The sequence below is a fragment of the Sinohyriopsis cumingii genome, chromosome 8 (assembly GCF_028554795.1).
Source record: "Sinohyriopsis cumingii isolate HCF-2022 chromosome 8, ASM2855479v2, whole genome shotgun sequence".
In the NCBI taxonomy this organism is placed as follows: Eukaryota; Metazoa; Mollusca; class Bivalvia; order Unionida; family Unionidae; genus Sinohyriopsis; species Sinohyriopsis cumingii.
The window spans coordinates 88361605-88384805 of NC_142968.1; the positions used below are offsets into that span (position 1 = coordinate 88361605).

Below are 23201 nucleotides of genomic sequence, written 5' to 3' on the forward strand. Positions count from 1 at the left end.
TATGATGAAACAGACCTCCCTACTTAAATGAGTCTTAACTTGGATAAGGTGGTATGATGAAACAGACCTCTCTACTTAAATGAGTCTTAAATTAGATAAGTGGTATGATGAAACAGATCACCCCCCGCAAATATACGAGTCTTAACTTGGATAAGGTGGTATGATGAAACAGACCCCCTGAATAAATGAGTCTTAACTTGGATAAGGTGGTATGATGAAACAGACCCCCCCCCCCCAAATATATGAGTCTTAACTTGGATTAGGTGGTATGATGAGACAGATCCCCCTACATAAATGAGTCTTAGATAAGGTGGTATGATGAAACAGACACCCCCCCCCACAAATATGTGTCTTAACTTGGATAAGGTGGTATGATGAAACAGACCTCCCTACTTAAATGAGTCTTAACTTGGATAAGGTGGTATGATGAAACAGACCTCTCTACTTAAATGAGTCTTAAATTAGATAAGTGGTATGATGAAACAGATCACCCCCCGCAAATATATGAGTCTTAACTTGGATAAGGTGGTATGATGAAACAGACCCCCTGAATAAATGAGTCTTAACTTGGATAAGGTGGTATGATGAAACAGACCCCCCCCCCAAATATATGAGTCTTAACTTGGATTAGGTGGTATGATGAGACAGATCCCCCTACATAAATGAGTCTTAGATAAGGTGGTATGATGAAACAGACACCCCCCCCCACAAATATGTGTCTTAACTTGGATAAGGTGGTATGATGAAACAGACCCCCTAAATAAATGAATCTTAACTTGGATAAGGCAGTATGATGAAACAGACTTCTCTATACATAAATGAGTCTTAACTTAAATTAAGGTGATATAATGAAACAGACCTCCTAAATAAACAAGTCTTGGATAAGGTGATATGATGAAACAGACCCCCCCACACACATAAATGAGTCTTAACTTAGATAAGGTGATATGATGAAACAGACCTCCTTAAATAAACAAGTCTTAACTTGGATAAGGTGATATGATGAAACAGACCCCCCCCCCACATAAATGAGTCTTAACTTAGATAAGGTGATATGATGAAACAGACCTCCCTAAATAAACAAGTCTTAACTTGGATAAATTGGTATGATGAAACAGACCTCCTGAAATAAACAAGTCTTAACTTGGATAAGGTGATATGATGAAACAGACCTCCCTAAATAAACAAGTCTTAACTTGGATAAGGTGGTATGATGAGACAGACTCCTCTATACATAAATGAGTCTTAACTTGGATAAGGTGATATGATGAAATAGATCCCCCCCCCACACATAAATGATTCTTAACTTAGATAAGACAGTATGATGAAACAGACCCCCCTAAATAAATGAGTATTGGATAAGGTGATATGATGACACAAATCCCCCTAAATAAATGAGTCTTAACTTAAATAAGGTGGTATGATGAAACAGACTCCTATACATAAATGAGTCTTAACTTGGATATGGTGGTATGATGAAACAGACTCCTTTACATAAATGAGTCTTGACTTAGATAAGGTGATATGATGAAACAGATCCCACTAAATAAACGAGTCTTAACTAGGATAAAGTGGTATGATGAAACAGAATCCTCTATACATAAATGAGTCTGAACCTAAATAAGGTGATATGATGAAATAGACTCGCCCCGCTACATAAATGAGTCTTGGATAAGGTGGTATGATGAAACAGACCCCACTAAATAAACAAGTCTAACTTGGATATAGTGGTATGATGAAACAGAATCCTTTATACATAAATGAGTCTGAACTTAAATAAGGTGATATGATGAAATAGACCCTCCCCCCCTTACATAAATGAGTCTTGGATAAGGTGGTATGATGAAACAGACCCCACCAACCATGCCCACTTAAACAAATCTTAACTTGGATAAGGTGGAGTTGTTCAGTTGGGTTATGTGGAGGTCTGTAACACTAAAGATAGTACATGCCAACCTATATGGGAACATTTTCCCACTCTCTCAGGGTAAGTTGTGTTTGACATTTTAGTGCACACACCAGCTCTGAACATGGACAGTACACATCTCGTGATGCCATCAGTTTTACACAACTCCACAGAATCCCATTCAGATTCACCATAACCAAGTAGGACTTGCTGAAGTGAGATTTTACTCCATACATTAAATGCAGTATGTGATATTTCAGAAGTTGGAATGATAAAGTTAAGAGCAGTGTGGGAGTATTATTTCTTTTTTTTAATGCAAAACATTGAAATAAAACTTCTAGTCAGGAAAGAATGAACCATCAATAAAGCTCAGCAAAACTAAATTTCAGAAGACCTGGTTGATAGAGTTTGACTTTGTGAAGTGAATCAGAAAGAAGTAGCATATATTTTATACATATTCATAGTACGTTATTGACATTAGATTTTTGGAATGTATGATATACATCAACATAGTAACACCACCATGTATCAGGGCAGATGCAGAAAAATAATTTTCAGTGCTGAGAGAAAAGTTCAAAACCTTAAGGAAAGTTTGATTAATAGTATCATATTGTCTCAGATGAGTGCAAAGATGAACAGTAATGACCTTTGCAAGAGATTGAATTGTAAAGATGAACAGTAATGACCTTTGAATCAGTTTGAAGGGCAAAGATGAAAGCTAATGACCTTTGAATCAGTTTGAAGTGCAATGATGAAAGCTAATGACCTTTACACAAGGTTGAATTTCAAAGATGAACACTAATGACCTTTACATCAGGTTGAATTGCAAAGATGAACACTAATGACCTTTACATCAGGTTGAATTGCAAAGATGAACACTAATGACCTTTACATCAGGTTGAATTGCAAAGATGAACACTAATGACCTTTACATCAGGTTGAATTGCAAAGATGAACACTAATGACCTTTACATCAGGTTGAATTGCAAAGATGAACACTAATGACCTTTACATCAGATTGAATTGCAAAGATGAACACTAATGACCTTTACATCAGGTTGAATTGCAAAGATGAACACTAGTGACCTTCACATCAGGTTCATATGCTCCATTGAACTATTGAGAGCAGCAAAGTCAGCAACCACAAATTAATACCGTGGTCCACTGTGGATTGTAAAGACAGAAACATTGTGTTTTTCTTATTTATTGTCTATGAAGTTGTTGAGTGTGTGCTTATACATGGGTGTGTTAATGATGTATGACTGCTAACTGGACCATCTGTTTTGTTTGGAAGTGAATTAAATGCTTTCAGAGAAAACTTATTTTCTTTTATTCAGATCTGACTTTCCAGTCATTTTCTAATGGTTTATATGACAATACATTTTCAGTTGGGACCACAAAATGCACTTTTTGAATCTAAAAAGACACACTAACACACTCTCAGGAAGGTAGGCATGTATGATGAAGGCCTTTTTAGTTATGCAAATGACACAAATCTTGCATCAAATATGGCAACCATTACTTAACACATAATGGGGACTATTTAGAATCAGATGCGTGGGATTGTGCAGAGTTCTCCCTTCTGCAGAAAAATTTAAAACTAATTAAAATAGTTTTATAGTATATGATCTATACTTTTCAATAAAATCATTTGCATAAATTAGTAAATTAATGCATCTAGTATGTGATAAAATTGAATAATCAGTATTTAGCAAAAGTAAAAAAAATAGAAATATAACAAGCAGCATGATAAAGAGATAAGGATAAAATTAGTTCAGAACAAATGGAGTGTGTACAATTTTGTGGAAAATTTGTTGTGTCCTTTTGCTTTACTCTCATTGCCCATCATGTGAATGAATTTGCTGTATTCTGCCTTTTAGGTCAAATACCTTAAAGCAGACTCGACCCAACCAAACCAGGCACTGTTTGTGCATTTCTGACATACACCAATAATCTGCAACAAGATACTTTACTCATTGCTGAAGAAAGCCTTGCCAAGGCCACAGAACACTTTAGGATGGCATTTTAGTATTAAAGTGCATTAAAGAGCTCTTGTTCTTAAAGTTAATCACATGTATATGAAATATTTTATATTTCATATATTCAGTATTATTTTAAATTTCTATTATGTATTTTTAGCTTTGAAAAAGATATACCTATCACATTAACCCCTGGATCTTCTAGTCATTTTCGCCTGAAAATTGAGTAGGAAACACATTTTGAAAGCTTATTTCTGAAGAGACTCGAAAACACCAAATCCCTGGTCATGTTTCAATAACATACTGCCTAGTTGTATTAGAAACATCGTTTTTCATTGGCTATTTGGCTCGTGCATGAGCAGAAGGATAAAAGTTGGAGTTCTATTTTTTGTTTTTTCTTTCTCTTTTTTTTTGCTAAACAGAGCCATTATTTTTGTATGGAGACACTCTTTATTCCAAATGCCTATCTTGTCCTACTTTTTGCAAAGGCTTATCTGTCTGTTTGCAGTTCATACCAGTTTGCCTTAGATCTGAGACCAAAAAGTCTAAAATCTGGACACAAAATCAGATTCCGACCACGAGCGAATTTTGTGTAGAAAAAAGTTGGGTCCAAAAAATGAGGGTTTTTTTAATCTGTATTTTGTAGTACAGGTAGTCATTCCAGATTATTCGGTATCATTGTAGAACTACATCTGTCTACCTTACTATAATATCACCCACTTTAGTGTATCATGCATGAACATGACGCTACAGAGCTCAGCAGTAGGCTACTATCTCCTGCCCCATTAGGCCATTGCTAGGGGCTGATGATAGCTGTATAGTTAATGGCCTGAAACCCAGGGGATGATGATAGCGTTATAGTTAATGGCATTATCATGCTAAGGATAGAATATAATATTTTCTGATACTTCTATACATAAAAAATTACTTTTTCTGTCAAAAAACAAAAACTTTCATTTAGACTGTAAACCAAAGAACAGATACAATTTTCAGTAATGATGCCATTGACATCAATGGCTGTTGTTAGAACAATTTGGACTGTGAAAAACTGAGTGTTATAAATAAAGAAACTGAACATGGACTATCATGCAGAAAGAACAAAAATTCAGTGTCAGCCTGAAATATAAGTGAACAGATTTTCAGATTCATTGATTAAATGCATTCACATCTAATTTCATTTTTGTTTATCATTGATTATTCTGTGTTGCTTGTTCTGCATTTGCGTTCATCTTTTCCTGTATGCTACATCCATCATTTGCATTCATCATTTGCAGGGGCCCCGAGTGGCCGAGTGGTCTAAAGCGCTCTTCGTTACGGATCACTGCCATCTCACCTCTGTCTGCGGCGGTTCGAGTCTAAGATTCAGCCAATGTGGGTATGTGAGAAAGCTTGGCAGTAGCTTCTTGAGGGTCGGTGGTTCTTTCTGGGGTTTTCCCGGGTTCTTCCTCCACCATTAATACTGGCTGCCATGTATAGCCTATCGTGTGCTGAAAAATGGCGTTAAACCCCACAACAACAACAACATCATCATTTGCATTCATCTTTTCCTGTATGCTGCATCCATTATTTGCATTCATCTTTTCCTGTATGCTACATTCATCATTTGCATTCATCTTTTCCTGTATGCTGCATCCATCATTTGCATTCATCTTTTCCCGTATGCTACATTCATCATTTGCATTCATCTTTTCCTGTATGCTGCATCCATCATTTGCATTCATCTTTTCCGGTATGCTGCATCCATCATTTGCATTCATTCTGCATTCCATTGGCTTTTAACTTTCGCTTCTCAGGCAAAATTGCCAATATCATAGGTCCATAACTGTTTTTGGGAAATGAACAACTTTTGCTGATTTGATTTGGATTTAAGGGACATGTGTTTTAATTATATAGATTAATTCATGCGTAATGGTAAATATTTTTTGTACTTCTTCAGGCACAGTAGGTGGGAAACCGGACCTGGTCCCTGACAGAAACACACCACCACCACCCTTCTCTGAGGCTTCAGCAGCCAGTGGCAGATCTTCAATGACAACATGGCATCATGGTCTCAACGTATCAGCAACTACAGGGGTGACCCACTCAACAGAATATACGCATAGGTTACTTTCTGCTTTTTTTGTAACACATACCCATTTTACTTGTGTATTTCACTGAGAAAGTCTCCAGGTGAAATTCTGAATTCTCCACAGACACCATAATACTGAATCAGACCTTAGAGTTCATGCAGAATTCTGCAATAGATGGTTGCTAGACCTGGATAGAACTTGATGCATACACTGGACCTAAATATAGCATCCATACTGTCTCCCCATTAAAGGTTATTTTAAAAAACAGGATTTTTTAAAAATAATTACTTAAATATTTTTAATGTTGAATGCTTTAAGTTCAGTTTGTATTTTCTTTATTTTAAATGCATTGCCTGATTATAATTTGTTTAGAGTACTATCTTGCAAATCAAAGAAAGACCTTGTACAAAAGTGCTAGTTATCAACATGTCAAGATGGATGTCAGATGAGAGTTGTTTCCTTTTCGATGTAGGGATTGGCACCCCATTAAACATCAGTTACTACTTCGACTCATGCCTGATCAGTATACCATTACTTCAGTCTCACAAATACGGATTCATTTTGTGCACAGTCAGTAACTGAGTGATTCCTTGGAGTTTTCTCACCAAAGGGAAGTATACCCCATTGTGTTTTTTTTTAATCATTAAATCTATTGTCATCAAAGGTTAATATTTTGCCAGTTGTCTAGCTTCATTGTAAAATAAGCTAATCTGCACCATCTTTATTGCCTGCCCAATGGTCTTTGTGCTTATGGTTCAGCTCATTTTGCTACCTTTTCTGTAACTTGCATCAAATGCTTATTATTTCATGGAATAAGATCAATCTTAATTTTGTCTTGTATCTTAATTCATGGCATCAGCTTTACAGTGACTTCATTATGATGCTTGACTGGTCCATATGCCATTGTATTGTTTTCTCTAATGCCAGTTGTGTGGGGTGCAGAGATTCTGAAAGCTAGTTGGGGATAATCGCCTCACTTGTATTTATTATATGGGTTGCAGTTTAAACCATACATGTAGTGTGTGCTTTCATTGGTTTGAGAAAAGATGGCTACTATCACAGTCAAGAAGGTGACAGATGAGAGAGCCAAGAAACAAACTCACAAGCATGTGGATGCCATCCGTATTGCCATGGATACTTTCTGCATTGCCAATTTTCTGATACCTGCATTTTTGCAAGTGTAAAGATCACTCAATCAAAGAAAGTAGCAATCTTTCCTATCACTGGCATATCTCATGGATACATCCCACCATCAACCTTGCTACCATGACCAGGGCATATCACAGTACAACCTATCAGAACAATACTGACTTGGTATGGTGGCTAAGCTGGACCATTCATGGACATTCCATCACAGGCATAATGCATACTGGCTTACTAGCCTGTCTCAGACCTCATCCAATCTGGCTCCTGCACAACCTTGACCTACATTTTCAGCTATCATGATTGGGTATACAGTGATCTGTTTTTCATGATATGTCTAGTCCACAGTGGCATAACCAGAGCATTCCAGCACAGCAGTGACCACCTGACCAGTATTACATACAGTCATCCACATGGATCACCTCACACAGATCTGGGTACAAGAGCTCTAATGTACAACTGAATATTCTAATCAGAATACTTTTTTGTGAATATTCAAATGGAACATTGGTGTTTGGATATTCATTGCTCTACCTAGTGAGTCAATTGCATTTTGTTAAAGAAAGAAAGAATAATTGTTAAATTGGTCTTCATCAAAACACACTCATGGTGACTGGCTGGAGCTTACACATATGCCAGCAAGGAAAGACTCGCAGCTTCATTCACCATCATCCTGCTTCACCACCTTACCCATCACTACCTTTGCAGGTATTCTTGCCACCACCCTTACCCTCCCCAAACCCCCCTCATGCAAGTTTGAAGACATTCACAAGCTGCTCCATCTTCTATCCTTGAATTGACATTGATCAATAAAGACCCGGCCTTGTTTGTATCAATTGAAGTACTTTGATTCTACATTCTTCAGCACCTCCAATAACTTCCTGCAGAATTTCTGGAGATATAAATTTCATCCAGAGAAAAGGAAAAAAAACGGCTTTCTTCAATAGAGTTGACATCTTGCAATGGTTTGAACAGCAACTTCATGACCCAAGTGTCAACAGGCCATTGTGCAGCAATGTCTCCTCTCAAATTTTAATGGGGCTATTTACATTAACAAGCACAGTGGAAACCTTTTCTCAGCAAGCAACAACCAGTTCTCAACATCCTAGCAATTGGCTTCATGCTCGATTGGGTCTTGATTGCTATATTTTATATTTTATCAGTCTGAACATAGCTTATAGCCTTCTTTGAGAACCCCACCTATGTTAGTCTATCTAGCATATGGCTTGTGTACTCAACACTTACAAAAATTAACATTCTAGTCCACAGTAGCACTGCTAAAAGATCAGTACAAGCCATTCTTGCACAGCCAGAGGAGGTCAGAAAACAAGTTGTCTAAGAGGCAAATCTCACACTGGCACAAAGACCATGGTTATAATTGAGGGTGAGACTGTTTGTTTATTGATCTTCTCTCCCCATCAGCCGCAAAATTACACCATGTCAATGCAGCCCTTTTCTGATACCCCAGAAGTGGTAGTCTTCAACACTTCACCACAGAATGAATTTTGCCGTAAATAAAAATTTGCTTCATGAAAAGAGTGATGAGTTCAATCACAGCACAACCCCATCAGGATCTTTCTCAGGGAATTTTAAAGATGAAAATTTCTCTGAAACAAAACAAACAAAGTTTACACAGTCTAGAAAATTACTTGAATTTTCTTGGTAAACTTGAAAACTGCTTAAATTTGAGGTCATCTTCAGAAAAATAGTAGAAAAGTTTTTGAAAACTCTTATGTGTCCTTGAAAAGTGCTTCAATTTGGAAACAAATACATTGCATTGGAAAACATTAATTTTCTGGTAAAATTTATCATAAATCTGAAATTTGATCTTCCTGGTGTTGTTCTGTGTTGGGTTTGTGAGCTTTATGGTACTTATTTGATATTGTATCTTTCTGTGACGAATAAATGGTGTGTATGTGTTTAGATGTTTAATGTAGCTTTAACGATTTTGCATTCATATTGCTACAGTGTCTGCAGTGTGGCAGCTTATAGTGATGTCTAGCACTGGGGCATCATGTCGCAGACATGTAGCATGATGTCCCACCCAGTCACATTATCCTAACACCCAGCCGACCAGTCCTAACACTAATCTCTTAATGCTGACATCTAAGCAAGGCAGCTGTTAGTACCATTTTTATAAGTCTTTCACAACCTCCCACATTCGAGTCGGATGCTCTAACAACTAGGCCACTGGAGTCTGTTAAAACTGATCAAAATATAAATTGAAGTACCCTGCATGGGAAGAATACTTTCAAAGAAGTTGTCATTATTGCTATATGTAACTAAGGAGGCCAAACATTTGAATGGAAATGAACGTGGTATATATGAGCAAAGTACTGTGCAGTCCCATGACAAGAATGCTCTAAAATTCTCATGCAAAAGTGAAAAGCACAAAAAGAATGAATACTGAAAACAGGAATGAAAAAGGAATACTTTTTACTTATACCTGAACAATTATAGGGTCAGAAACTCAGGCAAATAAAAAGCTAACTCCCAACTGATGTAAATCAGATGACAGCACCCATCAACTCTCCCACCCCCAAACCCCTTGACTCCGGTGTCTTTTTCTAGGTCTAGATAACTACAAAAATTTTAATAATGAAATAGTTAAATCTGGAATCAAACCGCACACCACCTTCTTTCACCTGGCTTCAGCATGGATATCTTAAGGAAGAGACGTTACAGATTAAAAGCACAGAGTGAACATCCCTTTGTACCAAGATATTAATTGCTTATTTCACTCTTCCTTGTTGCCTTATTTTATTCCATCCCAGCACAACATTTATCAGTGCACAAAGTTCATAACTCCCTTTCAGCTTGTTTGCCCTCAGAATGTTCATAGATCACCTCACTGCTTGGAGAGTAGGCAGCTGCAAACCCTTTTGCCCTGTGCCGCAAATTCCTGAGATCCCTGCGGATCATCGGCCTATTCCATTGACAGCCAAAACTTGGCCTACTAGACTCAGTGATCAAAGTTTTAGACTATGTGAGATCCCATCTCAGCAGATTGGAGGACCTTCCATGGGTAACTCAGATGTCTTCTGGACATTGTCTTGTCCAGGTTGGATACCTTAGAATTGGTGGAATGTGTCAAGAACCAGTCTAACTTTACTTCAGGTGTTATAATCTGCCTTATTCTTGTTCAACTAAACTTATAAGGATCTGCAAGATCTCTGCCAAATATAGAAATCTTACAGAGTCTCACCGATGGTTTGGTTGAACATGACTGCTGTTGTTCATGCAAATGCCTGTGTGATCAAGATTAGCTTTTATGATGTAGCAATGCCTGAAAATGAAATCATAAAACAAAAAATCACATTGAAAGCAAATGGGACAATCCACATTTTAAACAATCAACACACAGGGATAAATAATAACTTTCAGATATTTTGTCATGCTTGCCGAAAAGTAAGGAGGTCTACATAAACTTTTTTTGCACATTATGTCATATCATTTTGCTCACGTTGGGAGAGATTGCTGCTGCCATCTCAATTAAACAAACATGAAGGTTATGTTAATCTAATCTTTGAACACAATGGGATCTGCAGTTTCCATAACTGAACTGAGGGTTAAGACAGAGGTGTACTATATTACTTTTTATTTGAACACATTGTTGCTTTCACTGCATGAGACAATGCTTTTAAACTTTTAAAACATATTTCACCAAGTGGACAGACAATAGTAAACAGATCATCTGATCATACAGAGCCAGTTACAACTGAAGCTCTTGGGAAAAGATTGACTTCCTTAATGCAACGGTCTTTTTAGGGTTGGCAGATCTGTAAACTTCCTGGAGTTAAAAGCCATAGTTAATATCTTTTGATCACTACAGAAAAATTGATATGTAAAGGGTGCTTTCATTCTTCCCCTCATTGCAACTGTCAGCAATTAAGTAGGTAAGGGAGACCCTTCCCATTTGGGTTTCTCATTTGGTGTCCTCATAGAAAAATACCTCCTTCAAGTCTGCCACACCCAAGTTAAACGAAAGGTGCTCACAGACATGACTTATGAATCAAATGAGTTGATCCAGACTGTATGGGTCATTTCAGCCCTTTGTTTTCAGTCGAATCTGTACCTGCTGGAAAAAAATTTCATCCTTAATCTAGTGACAGAGGATCCCCAAGACAGTCAATGCCTTGTTCTTGACTGCCACAACAGCCAGCTGCACATACAAGCTTACTGTCTGAACCCAGCTTGTATAAACAGGTCCTCAGAAATCATAATTTCTCTTAAACAGGTGGTGGGTAGAATTGTTTGGGCAAGGGAACCCACCACGTTATAAGCCTAAACGCAGTTTCTCCTAGTGGTGCAAGCAGAGGCCAGCCTCTATACCACAGGCACCTAACTTTATCCTATGGCTTTTCAAGTTTCAAGAAACTCTGGTGGAAAAGTTGCCTTTAATATCCTTAATTAAACGACCTCTATTAAAAGATCTTGAATTCTTTGTTTGTGCACATGCTTGTGTGCGTACTTGCTCAGCCAGATGCATGTGAATGTGTCAATCAAGTTTTATGCACAATCTCCATTTTGATGCACATATTAAACATTTTGAACATTTTTTACACCAGAAATATTTCCAATTTTCCTATTTAGCTCTTTTATTCTAACTTTAATATATAAGTGGTGTATGTCTTGGTTCTATGTTACCTTGTCAACTTCAAGTTGAATGCCATATGACCTAGCTTATTTAAAGCACAAAGTTTCTGAAATACAATCTTCATAAAAATTAAATACTATGATATATCTGTATATTGATAATGCAACATCTTTAATTTCCAAGTAATTTAACATAAAATTAAAAAATAATAGGGAAATGAATAAAATATCACACATTTTCTACAAAAACAAAATCTGGATCTGTTTCCTGATTATAATAACTGCTATACAAGAGATGGGATAAATACTATGTGTTAAAAACAAAATGATGAGATATTGTAGAGTTCTAAGTGGGTATGCCACATTAATATTGGTGATAATTGCATGGGTAGGGAGAACATTGCACACTAGAGCAAATACATTTGGATTAATCTGTCTTACTGTAATTTTCGTATTTTTCATTCCATCCATTTTGGAGACCGATTTGATATATAATAAGAAATCAGTACCTGTTCACTTGTCATCGTGACAATAAATGTATAAAAACTGATATTCTCAGTCATTAAGGTAGACTAAGTGCCTAGCATGCTATTTAGTTTACAGCCATTGCTTGTATTGTGTTTCCTTTTGTCATACAATTGATAGAAATATATCAAAATTTAAGGATCAGTCACCAACATCATAAGGTATACCTGTGTTCAGATCATTGATAATATAAACTAAGCTTTTCCTGCCGATTGATACATAACCAAAACAGCTTTTGTTGATGACATTTTGAACATTTTTCATTCTTCTCTATATTCATTATTAACATTCAGCTATTATTAATGCACAAAGTGTATTCACTATGTTTGATTTGTGAAAAAATGATCAACAAATACATTTCCTAATCTGGGGTGATTCTGCCAAGAATACAAAAAAAAGTCAGTGCTAAACATATACATTCACAAAGTGTTTTAAATGAAAACAAAAACAATTGTCAATAGTAATCAGCTGAACCTAATGGAAATATATAAATCATTAATACATTGCATCAAAAGAAAAATCAAGTTTTATAAGTCTTATTGACTGCTATGCGCATTACATTCAAATGCACAATTTAGGATTTTTATGTTTCAGCAATATTCATGATATGATCTTTTTAGCCTACATATCTATAATCCACGAATATTAGCCTCTGCAATGGAGAAAACAACCAAAACACAATTTAATTAACAGTTTTCTTTATTAAAAGCAGCCCTGGATAAAAATCAGATATGTATCTAAGGAACAAATAGATGCATATTTTGTTTATTCAAGTTTCATCTGGATCTGAGTATGGGGCGAAAATGACTCAGAGTGCCTTCCCCTTTATGAATATCTATATAGGTAGCCATATGTGGGGATAGGAGATAATTATAAATGTATCATGGAAAAGTTGCCTCCCCTAAATACTATCACTTATAGTCTGTTGAGAATATGGATGGCAACAGCGAATTTATTTTGTCTTTCTAGGATAACTGGATTTGGGACAGAACAGAAGCTAAATTCCTAACATAAATGTGGCTGGATAATTATTCTTTGAGAAACATTGTTTATTATGAATATTTCCTTTATTAGCACATGGTTATATTGTTTTCTCTTGACAGAAAATAAAAAACCAAAGTGTTGTCTGTACTGAACAAATTTCTGTTTATGTTCTGCAGGTCAGATGTTGAAAGAACCCAATTTAAGCCCGTGTCTCAGGAGGAGTCTCGATACTCCCCGCTTAGTGTGTCAGAATCAACACCTACATACTCGGAATTCACAGAGGGAACACCAACCTACACAGCTTCTAGTCCTAGCTGCTCCAGTGAAGTGCTTGGTATGGAAACTGCAATTATGTACCTTTAGTACATGTTTCTTTTCTTTTCAACTTTACATATATTTTCTGATTTCTTGCTTGACTGCCAGTCTTTCAAACTTTATCCACTACTTGATGGTTTGGGAAGGATTTTAGCGCAAGATTTAACTGTGTGAATTTTATAAAAATTTCATTGCAGTAGTGATGTGTACTTGCAACCTGTGTTGTCATCTGTTTTTGTAGATGACTACAAATCCTTACAACAGGTGTTTGCCTGTAGGAAGAAAGACTCTTGTATTGGAGATAAAAAGCATTTTCTCAGCATCATTTAAATTGGATCCAGAAGAGTAAGATGCAAGATGAATAAATTATACAGTACTTTTTCAGACTTCACATATATATTTCACTGTTACCAGTTGGTTTCAGCGTGTATCTTGTTTGATTACAAAACATGGAGAGTATTAGTGCCATTATCTATGAATTTCTCATTTGCTCCACCAGCACTTCTTGATGTTTATTGTAGCAATGCCTGCTCATTTCTCACAGGGACAATTGACATAGGATGTTGTTTTTTTGGTAGTTGGGCTTAAAACATACACAGAACAAAGATGACAAGCTGAAACATGTTTAAAGGATAACTTGTTTAATGACTCCAATGAGGGCCATTGTTACTAACAAAGATATCAGTTTGCTAGTGTAGCAAGTGTTGTTACTCATTGTTACCCTTGATTGTTGTAAAGAAATGTTGAATTTGTTTTTTCATACAGATGAAGGAAATGAACTTGATATACAGATAGTGAACTCCTACATCATCACTAACCCAGGTGTGTTAACTGATTCTTATGAAGCTTTCATATGCTTGCTTATCAATGCCATGCAGGTCTGTTATGATTTACTCCATGTTTTGCTCAGGCTTACTCAGGTGTCACACCCACTCAAGCACTTCATTAATACATCAGAATTTTACCTTGTTCTATATTCAGATGGAAAATTATGGCATTGTTGTACATGTCATTTTTTCACAGTTGAGGAATCTTTCTAAAACGAATATGGCTTTTTTTTTCTTTCCCATGTCAGTCATTTGGTTTTGGACATGAAACACATTGTGAAAGTTACCTCTTTCTGTAAGAGGTTCTTATGTTATTTATTTTTTATTTTTTATATTGCTTTGTATTTTATATTAAAAATTTTGTTGTGATCAAAAGAATCCAAAATTTGATCTTTACAAGGATGAAGAAAAGCACCATGTCTTCTATAGTTTCAGACATAAAGGTAAACTCAAAGTCTTGGAGCATTGTTCTCCACTTGCATGCTAATGATGTCAAGAATCTTATTCCTGTGACATAGTTATTGATCTTTTAGATCAGGGGTCTCAAATTCAAACCAACCTGAGGGCCACATGAGGGCTTTTTCGATGGCTCAAGGACTGCATCATCTCTTTTACCTCTTGTGACATCTTGTGACGCCAACATTTTGTGGGCCACAGAATATGGCTTGAGACCCCTGTTTTAGATGTACCAATATTTAGAACAGTTAACCTAACTTTATTTTCACGACAGTATACAAGACATCAATGCCTGCCTCAATCAGATTCTATAATTCTACACCACTTTTCAGCTTTCACAATGCAATTTGAGTCTTGCCCAAAGTTTCCTGTGCACATCTCTTCTTTTTCATTCTTTTCACATGTCCAAGCAATTTCCATTGTATTTGCACATCTCTTCTTTTTCATTCTTTCCACATGTCCAAGCAATTTCCACTGTCTTTTCGTATGTCCCAGTCATTTCCACTACTAATTTAATTCCTAATGTCAGTCACATTCTTTCTTTTCTTACTTCCTATTATGGTGGTTCCAGTCTTGAGCAGGCCTCTGACCAGTGGTCTTCCACTTTATAGGGTCAGAATCACTTTGTACCAACATATTTATATTCAAATTACCCCTTTAAGATGACCATTCCTCTAATGTGGTCAGTGGCAGGTATATTAGTGCAAAGACTTGTTTACCAATTGTGAGCAGTCACATGATGGGATTTTGATTATTTCTTGATTGACATTGGTTCCAACATGGCAATAATGCATCCAAGTTAATCGATACAGAGAGAACAATCCTACGATTACCTTTAATGTTGCGTGTTCCTTTGATGTTAAGTTTTGCGACTTCTATCGTTACTGGCTAGTATTACTGCCAGAAATGATCAAGAAACGAAGCTATCTGTAGAGAAGTATAGCATTCTTTGACTCAGTTCTGTGTGACATCCAGTAAAGTAAACATGGCATGTCAGCCATGGTTTTTTCTCTCTTTGTAGATTAAAAAATTTGTCAAAAAAGGGTACAAGACTAAAATCAATTATGCATCAAGCACACTTAATTTAGAACACAGCATTTTGTGTAATGACTACAAGTGACAGTATAAGTTGTTGCAAACTGTCATCAGAAATTTTTAGTTTACAATAAAAGTGAGACGGCTCCAGTAGCCTAGTGGTTAGAGCGTTGGATGCGGGAGGTCGCTGGTTCGAACCCTGGCTGAGTCATACCAAAGAATAATAAAAATGGTACAAACAGCTGCCTTGCTTGGCACTCAGCATGAGGAAGTTAGTGTTAGGACTGGATGGCCTGGTGTCAGGATAATGTGACTGGTAGGGACTAGAAGCTACATGTCTGCTGCATGAAGCCTCAGTGCTAGACATCACTATAAACTCATACTGCAGACATTGTAGTGATATGACTGAAAAGTTGTTAAAGCTGCGTTAAAAATCTGAAAAGCAAACACAACACAGAAGGAAAGTCAGCTCAATTCAACTAAATGGAGAGAGACCTTTTTTCACTGCTGAGAAATTTGATGTGACAAAAGGTTTTTTAAAAAAAATATTGTTTGTTTTACTTTCTACAGCAGTGGAAAAATAGACTGGAGAAACAATGATAGTTACAGCAAGATGTTTTGAACCCAGACTTTTTTGACAACTTAAAGGTTTTTTTTTTTTTTTTGTCACATTGATTCCATAACATGCTTTTGATTTTTAAATGAAAATAATAACTATTCAAAAAATGTGTTCGGCTTTTGATGCTTAATAAATTGTTCCTCAAATTTTTGTGATCCTCTGCTCGAAAGGCCGCTGATTCTAGGAAACCACTTTCCTGCTTCAAAATAGTTGGCATAATAATAAGGGGAGCACTGTATGGTATTTTCTTTGACTTTGGGTATCATCTTTCCTCAGGACATCAAGTTTATCCTTCTCTTTTTTTTCTACATATTTCTACTCCGCAAGATTTTGGTTGCATGGTCTTGCAATTACCCAAAAATAGTTTTTCTTTCGACTCATTTAGGGATCACAAGCATGAGATCTATAAAATGTAGAGGCTGGTTTACATTTATGTGTTTGAAATTCAAACATACTGAAGTTCACGACTTGGCGTCGATGTTGTCTCCTTAGAATTAATGATGGAAAATTACTGTGCAATTGTGCAGAGCTATAGAGCGATAGGAGAAATAAAGAGAATAAATATTTCAAGTGTATTCAGTTCATGCATACATTCAGTTGCCGCTATTTTTTTTTATTTTTTAAATTTTGTTTTTAAAGCTTTCATTGTCCGTAAAAACTAAATATGTACACTGCTGCTCCCAGTACAAACATATGACTTTATTGTAAGCATCTTAGACATTTGCCGTCAGACTGATGAAGTCTGTAGTGATAGTTTTTTCAAATGAATTTTTTTTGGTAGTTTTAAACAAGAACATTTGATGTAAAAGTATATGATCACATTTTACACAAAATGTAGTTGGGATCTGAGGGCTGTTTCATTTAAACAGACATGGTACCCAGGAAAGGCACTTTTTAAAAAACGTATGCCTGGGTACTCTGGTTACTCAGGGAGTTCATATGAAACTGATACAAAGTTCTAAATTGCATCCATGGGTGACTACCCACATTAGAAGTGCCTTCCCTTGGTACCAATTATATTTTACTGGAACAGCCTTGTATGTCACTCATTGACTTTAAAATGGTTTGATTGCTGCAGTTTTTTATTACCATATGCTATGTTGAAGATTCTCAGTGTAATTCACAAGCCTTACCTTTTTCTAGTTTTTATTAACTTTAATACACCACCATGACTGTGGATGTGACATAAAGTAATTCTCTTGTCTTGTCAGTCCTGCATCAGTCCTTCCATTGCTTATAATGAGATTTGTTTTAGGATGATTTTATACAAGTAGACTGTTTGACAGAGGTTCATACCCTTGTCTTTCCATCCATCCATACTTTCCATCCGTCCATCCATGGATGAGAGTTTGATTTAGGATGATAATGTTTAGGTACACTGTTGCCACTCTGCCTTGCCATCCAGCCATGCATATGGTGAGAGTTTGGTTTAGGATGATGTTATTTAGGTACACTGTTGGACACAAGGTCATGCCCCCTTGTCTTGTCATCCATCTGTCCAGCCATTGCTTATTGTGAGAATTTTCAATTAGGATGATATTATTAAGGTACACTTCTGGACATGGGGGTCATGGCACTCAGCCTTGCCATCCATCTATTGCTTATGGTGAGAGCCCGAGTTAAGATTATGTTAATTAGGCACACTGTTGGACACAGGGTCATGCCCTTCTGTCTTGCCATCCATACATCCATTGCTTATGGTGAAAGTTTGATTTAGGATAATGCTATTTAGGCACACTGTTAGACACAGGGTCATGCTCTGCTGTCTTGCCATCCATGCATGTGATGTAGATTAAATAGAACACCATATGGTGTAGATTAAATAGAACACCATATGGTGTAGATTAAATAGAACACCATATGGTGTAGATTAAATTGAATAGCATATGTTGTAGATTAAATAAAACACCATATGGTGTAGATTAAAAAGAACACTATTTGGTGTATATTAAATAGAACACTTTAGGTTGTTGATTAAATAGAACACCATATTGTGTAGATTAAATAGAACACCATATGGTGTAGATTAAATAGAACACATGTTGTATATTAAATAGGACACCATATGATGTAGATTAAATAGAACACCATATGTTGTAGATTAAATAGAACACCACATGGTGTAGATTAAATAGAACATATCTTGCAGATTAAATAGAACACCATATGTTGTAGATTAAATAGAACACTATATGTTGTAGATTAAATAGAACACTATATGTTGTAGATTAAATAGAACACTATATGTTGTAGATTAAATAGAACACTATATGTTGTAGATTAAATAGAGCACAATATATTGCATAGTGAATAAAATGAAATCTTTCTCATTATATCAAGTCCTATAATTAAGGGATATATATGACTTGTTAGATATTTTGAAAAATGTATTGTGTCGCAAAGGGTGTCATAATAATAAGATAGTTCTGTTTAAAGAAAACACTAAACCTTATTCAAAATAACTCTGTCTAATGAAAACACTAAATCTTTTTTCAAAATAATTCTGTTTAATTAAAAAAAAAACACTAAACCCTTTAATAAAAACACTAAACCCTTATTCAAAAGAAACTGATGTCTGTCTTGTAACTATATGGAACTACAGTATTTCACTCTTAGTTTCACTTTAGTTGAAATGTCAAAGTGCAGCACAAAAAATCACTTTAGTTGAAACGATCAAAGTTCAGCACAAAATGTCACTTTAATTGAAATGTCAAATTACAGCACAAAAAGTCACTTTGTGAAAGAAAAGAGTAAGATTTCTAATTGACACTGGTCTTACACTCATGTAATTTTCCATTCTTTATCTCATTTATTTTCATTTGTTTGTGCATTCATATATTTTGTAACTCTCATATATTTTTTCTAGGACATTCATTAATCCATCAGTTCATTCATTCATTCATTCATTCATTCATTCATTCATTCATTCATTCATTCTTTCAGTACTCTCTTCTCCTTAATAATTTTGTTCATTTATCTTTTTTAATTATTTTTTTTAAAATTATTTTTAATTCAAGGATTATGTGTAGTCATTGAATTCATTAGATGATTAATGGTAGTTACTGTTAAAAATAATTAAGGAAACTCAGGAAAACTTGAATGCGCACATTGGAAACAAAATTGATATTTGTATTTCTTCATTGGGGAAGGAATTTTTAAATAATAGTTCATGACAAAATATGTTCAGAGAATTCAAGAATTGCAAACTCTTTTTTTTATTAAGTATTTTTTTTTCATAAATGTTTTCTCTCACTGTATAAACAATGGTTATCATGACTAACACAATTTATATCCTTCTCAAAATGAGAATCACTTTTCATAGCTGACATTTATTTCTTGGAAAGAATTATGTAGTTTTGAGGAGTCAGACATTTAAAAAAGCCACAAAATGGCTTTCAAAGTCATTAATAGGGCTTGCAAGCTAGCATTTTACTTATTACAATTCTGATGTGCCAGTAAATTGCTTGCTGCAGTAAAAAAGAACTAGAAGTTTCTGTCAAGTGATATTTTGTAGTACAGATATCAAATATGCTAGCTTACATTGAATATAGCCTGATTTTTGCTGTTAGAAAATACAAAGTGCTGCTGATACTGTAAAAAGTTCATTTCAAGCCTTAATTAATAAAAACAAGCTGTTCTCTGTTACAATTACTACTCTGGTACAGTTTATTGTAATTTTACAGATCTGGTGTCTCTTCAAAGTTTTGTAGCAAGTCTGTCAGATTAAAATCGTATCTCCACTGTTGTACGTTAAGATCTGACAGCAAGCACTTAAGGGTCATGTTCTGGTAACTCATGTTATTGCCATAATCACTAATTTTACTAATCAGATGAAGTCTTTTATCTTCGCATTTGTAGATTGAGCGGTGTGGATGAAGAGCATGAACTTGTACCGAATGATTTGATTTTTGAAAGCTGCATTTCCATTTGCTAATTCAAAGGCCACCTGAACATGACGCTTAAGCAGTCATCATATGTTCTTCCTAGAATAATAATGACATAAGTAAAACATCACTCTTTGCATCATTTTGGCCGAAAAGAAATATGTTTCCTATTGTACTAGTTTTAAAATTATTGTAGTGTTTGTTATATATATATAAATATATATATTTACCGGGGTCGGGTGGGGGAATGCTAGGGTTAGCAACGAAAAACAGGGATGGTCTGCCAACCAAAAACACAGTTTGCGGAGGGGGGCCTTATTTACAAGGTGTTTTTCAACTGTTTCTTTTTTATGTCATTGATGCAGGGATTGTTATTAACTATTAATTATTTGGACAGAATTTTGAAATCTTGAGAGGATGTGATGTGTAAAGTAGAAATAGACGTGTAGAACCTACTCCATTGCCAATGACAGTAGTGTTGATTCAGAGAGTCTCCATAAGCCATATGAGCAATATCAGACCAGCTTATGTCCTTGCCATAACAAAATCCAGCTTAGGGTAGTGTTATTTTATTTAGTATCCTACATACTTCATTCCAGGTTGATTTTCTAGTCAAAAATGTAGTTGAAATAGCACTGATTTATGAGAATTTTGGTAACATTTGTTAATGTTTTATTTGATGTATTTAGAAAAATTCATGTCAGTGTGTCATTGTGTCATTGTCACAGCGGTACTGTAACTATTACCTGTCCTTTTTTAACAGATGCACAAGGTAACTTTGAAAAAGGCCATAGCACATCCCCAGTGATGATAGTAAAAGTAGAGACAAATAAAAGCAACAGTAGCAATGATGGCTCATACAGAACTGCAGGCTCTTCACAAGAGGGCTCATTCAAAAGTGCAGTGTCTTCACTTGGAAAAGCAAGCAATATGTCTAAAACTAAAGGTATTTCAGATGAGGATCTGAAGGATTATCATTCAGTTTCACAAAGAGGAACAGGTGTTTCAGGTGTGGATAGTATGAACAATTCTACAGACAGTATGGAGTTGAGATCTAACACATCAGACCCTATGACTGACAGTCAGCGTACTATAATTGCAGTTGGCTATACTGAGGAACAGGAGAAGGATGAATTTATCCATGTTGTAGAAGAATCGGTAGGTATAAGAAGCTGACTATTCACTGGTACCTAACATGAAAACTGAAATGGTTGTCCATTTACAGTTATTGGTTTTCAATAGCAGTATCTGTACCATTTTCCTCTACATCAGCACCATCCCTTGATGATCATGTACTATAAGATGATAGAGCCCATGAAATTGTTACAATTAGATTTTATAGCTACATAGCAAAACTTCGAGCAAATTTGTTAGACTGTTTTGTTTGTACTTTTCCTACAAATTACAGTAAATTACTACACTTTACAAAGATTAGATTTGTATGAACCAGATTAATGAAAATGATATGTTATTAGTGCCATGGATGTACATCATACACATCATGAGTCAGATTAATGAAAATGATATTCATGTTATTAGTGGCATGGATATACATCATACACATCATCAGTCAGATTAATGAAAATGATATTCATGTTATTAGTGCCTTGGTTATACATCGTACACATCATCCGTCAGATTCATGAAAATGATATTCATGTTATTAGGGCCATGGATATACATCATACACATCATCAGTCAGATTAATGAAAATGACATTCATGCAATTAGCGCCTTGGTTATACATCATACACATCCTCACTCAGTTTAATGAAAATTATATTCATGTTATTAGTGCCATGGATATACATCATACACATCATCAGTTTAATGAAAATGATATTCGTGTTATTAGTGTCATGGATGTACATCATACACATCATCAGTCAGATTAATGAAAATGATATTCATGTTATTAGTGCCATGGATGTACATCATACACATCATCAGTCAGGTTAATGAAAATGATATTCATGTTATTAGTGTCATGGATATACATCATACACATCATCAGTTAGGTTAATGAAAATGATATTCATGTTATTAGAGCCATGGATATACATCATACACATCATGAGTCAAATTAATGAAAATGATATTCGTGCAATTAGCACCTAGGAGGTACATCATACACATCATCCATCAGATTAATGAAATGATATTCATGTTATTAGTGCCTTGGTTATACATCATACACATCATCAGTCAGATTCATGAAAATGATATTCATGTTATTAGCGCCATGGATATGCATCATACACATCATCAGTCAGATTAATGAAATGATATTCATGTTATTAGTGCCATGGATGTACATCATACACATCATCAGTCAGATTAATGAAAATGATATTCATGTTATTAGTGCCATGGATGTACATCATACACATCATCAGTCAGATTAATGAAAATGATATTGATGTTATTAGTGCCATGGATATACATCATACAAATCATCAGTCAGGTTAATGAAATGATATTTATGTTATTAGTGCCATGGATGTACATCATGCACATCATCAGTCACATTAATGAAAATGATATTCATGTTATTAGTGTCATGGATGTACATCATGCACATCATCAGTCACATTAATGAAAATGATATTCATGTTATTAGTGCCATGGATATACATCATACACATCATCAGTCAGAATAATGAAATGATATTCATGTTATTAGTGCCATGGATGTACATCATGCACATCATCAGTCAGATTAATGAAAATGATATTCATGTTATTAGTGCCATGGATATACATCACACACATCATCAGTCAGATTAATGAAAATGATATTCATGTTATTAGTGCCATGGATATACATCATACACATCATCAGTCAGGTTAATGAAATGATATT

General features: G+C 35.3%; 1 protein-coding gene across 7 annotated transcripts in view; it reads left to right on the forward strand.

Annotated features, from left to right (window-relative positions):
• Positions 1 to 23201, forward strand: part of LOC149794094 (phosphatidylinositol 4-phosphate 5-kinase type-1 alpha-like) — a 153930-nt gene that overhangs the window by 82256 nt on the left and 48473 nt on the right. For 6 of the 7 annotated variants that reach the window (XM_089968053.1, XM_089968052.1, XM_089968055.1 and 3 more), the window contains 4 exons: positions 5822 to 5987; positions 13379 to 13536; positions 14283 to 14339; positions 21102 to 21496. In XM_089968053.1, coding sequence (XP_089824179.1) covers positions 5822 to 5987; positions 13379 to 13536; positions 14283 to 14339; positions 21102 to 21496 — 776 coding nt within the window. The remainder of the gene's footprint in view (positions 1 to 5821; positions 5988 to 13378; positions 13537 to 14282; positions 14340 to 21101; positions 21497 to 23201) is intronic. The other variant, XM_089968057.1, reaches the window with a different exon arrangement.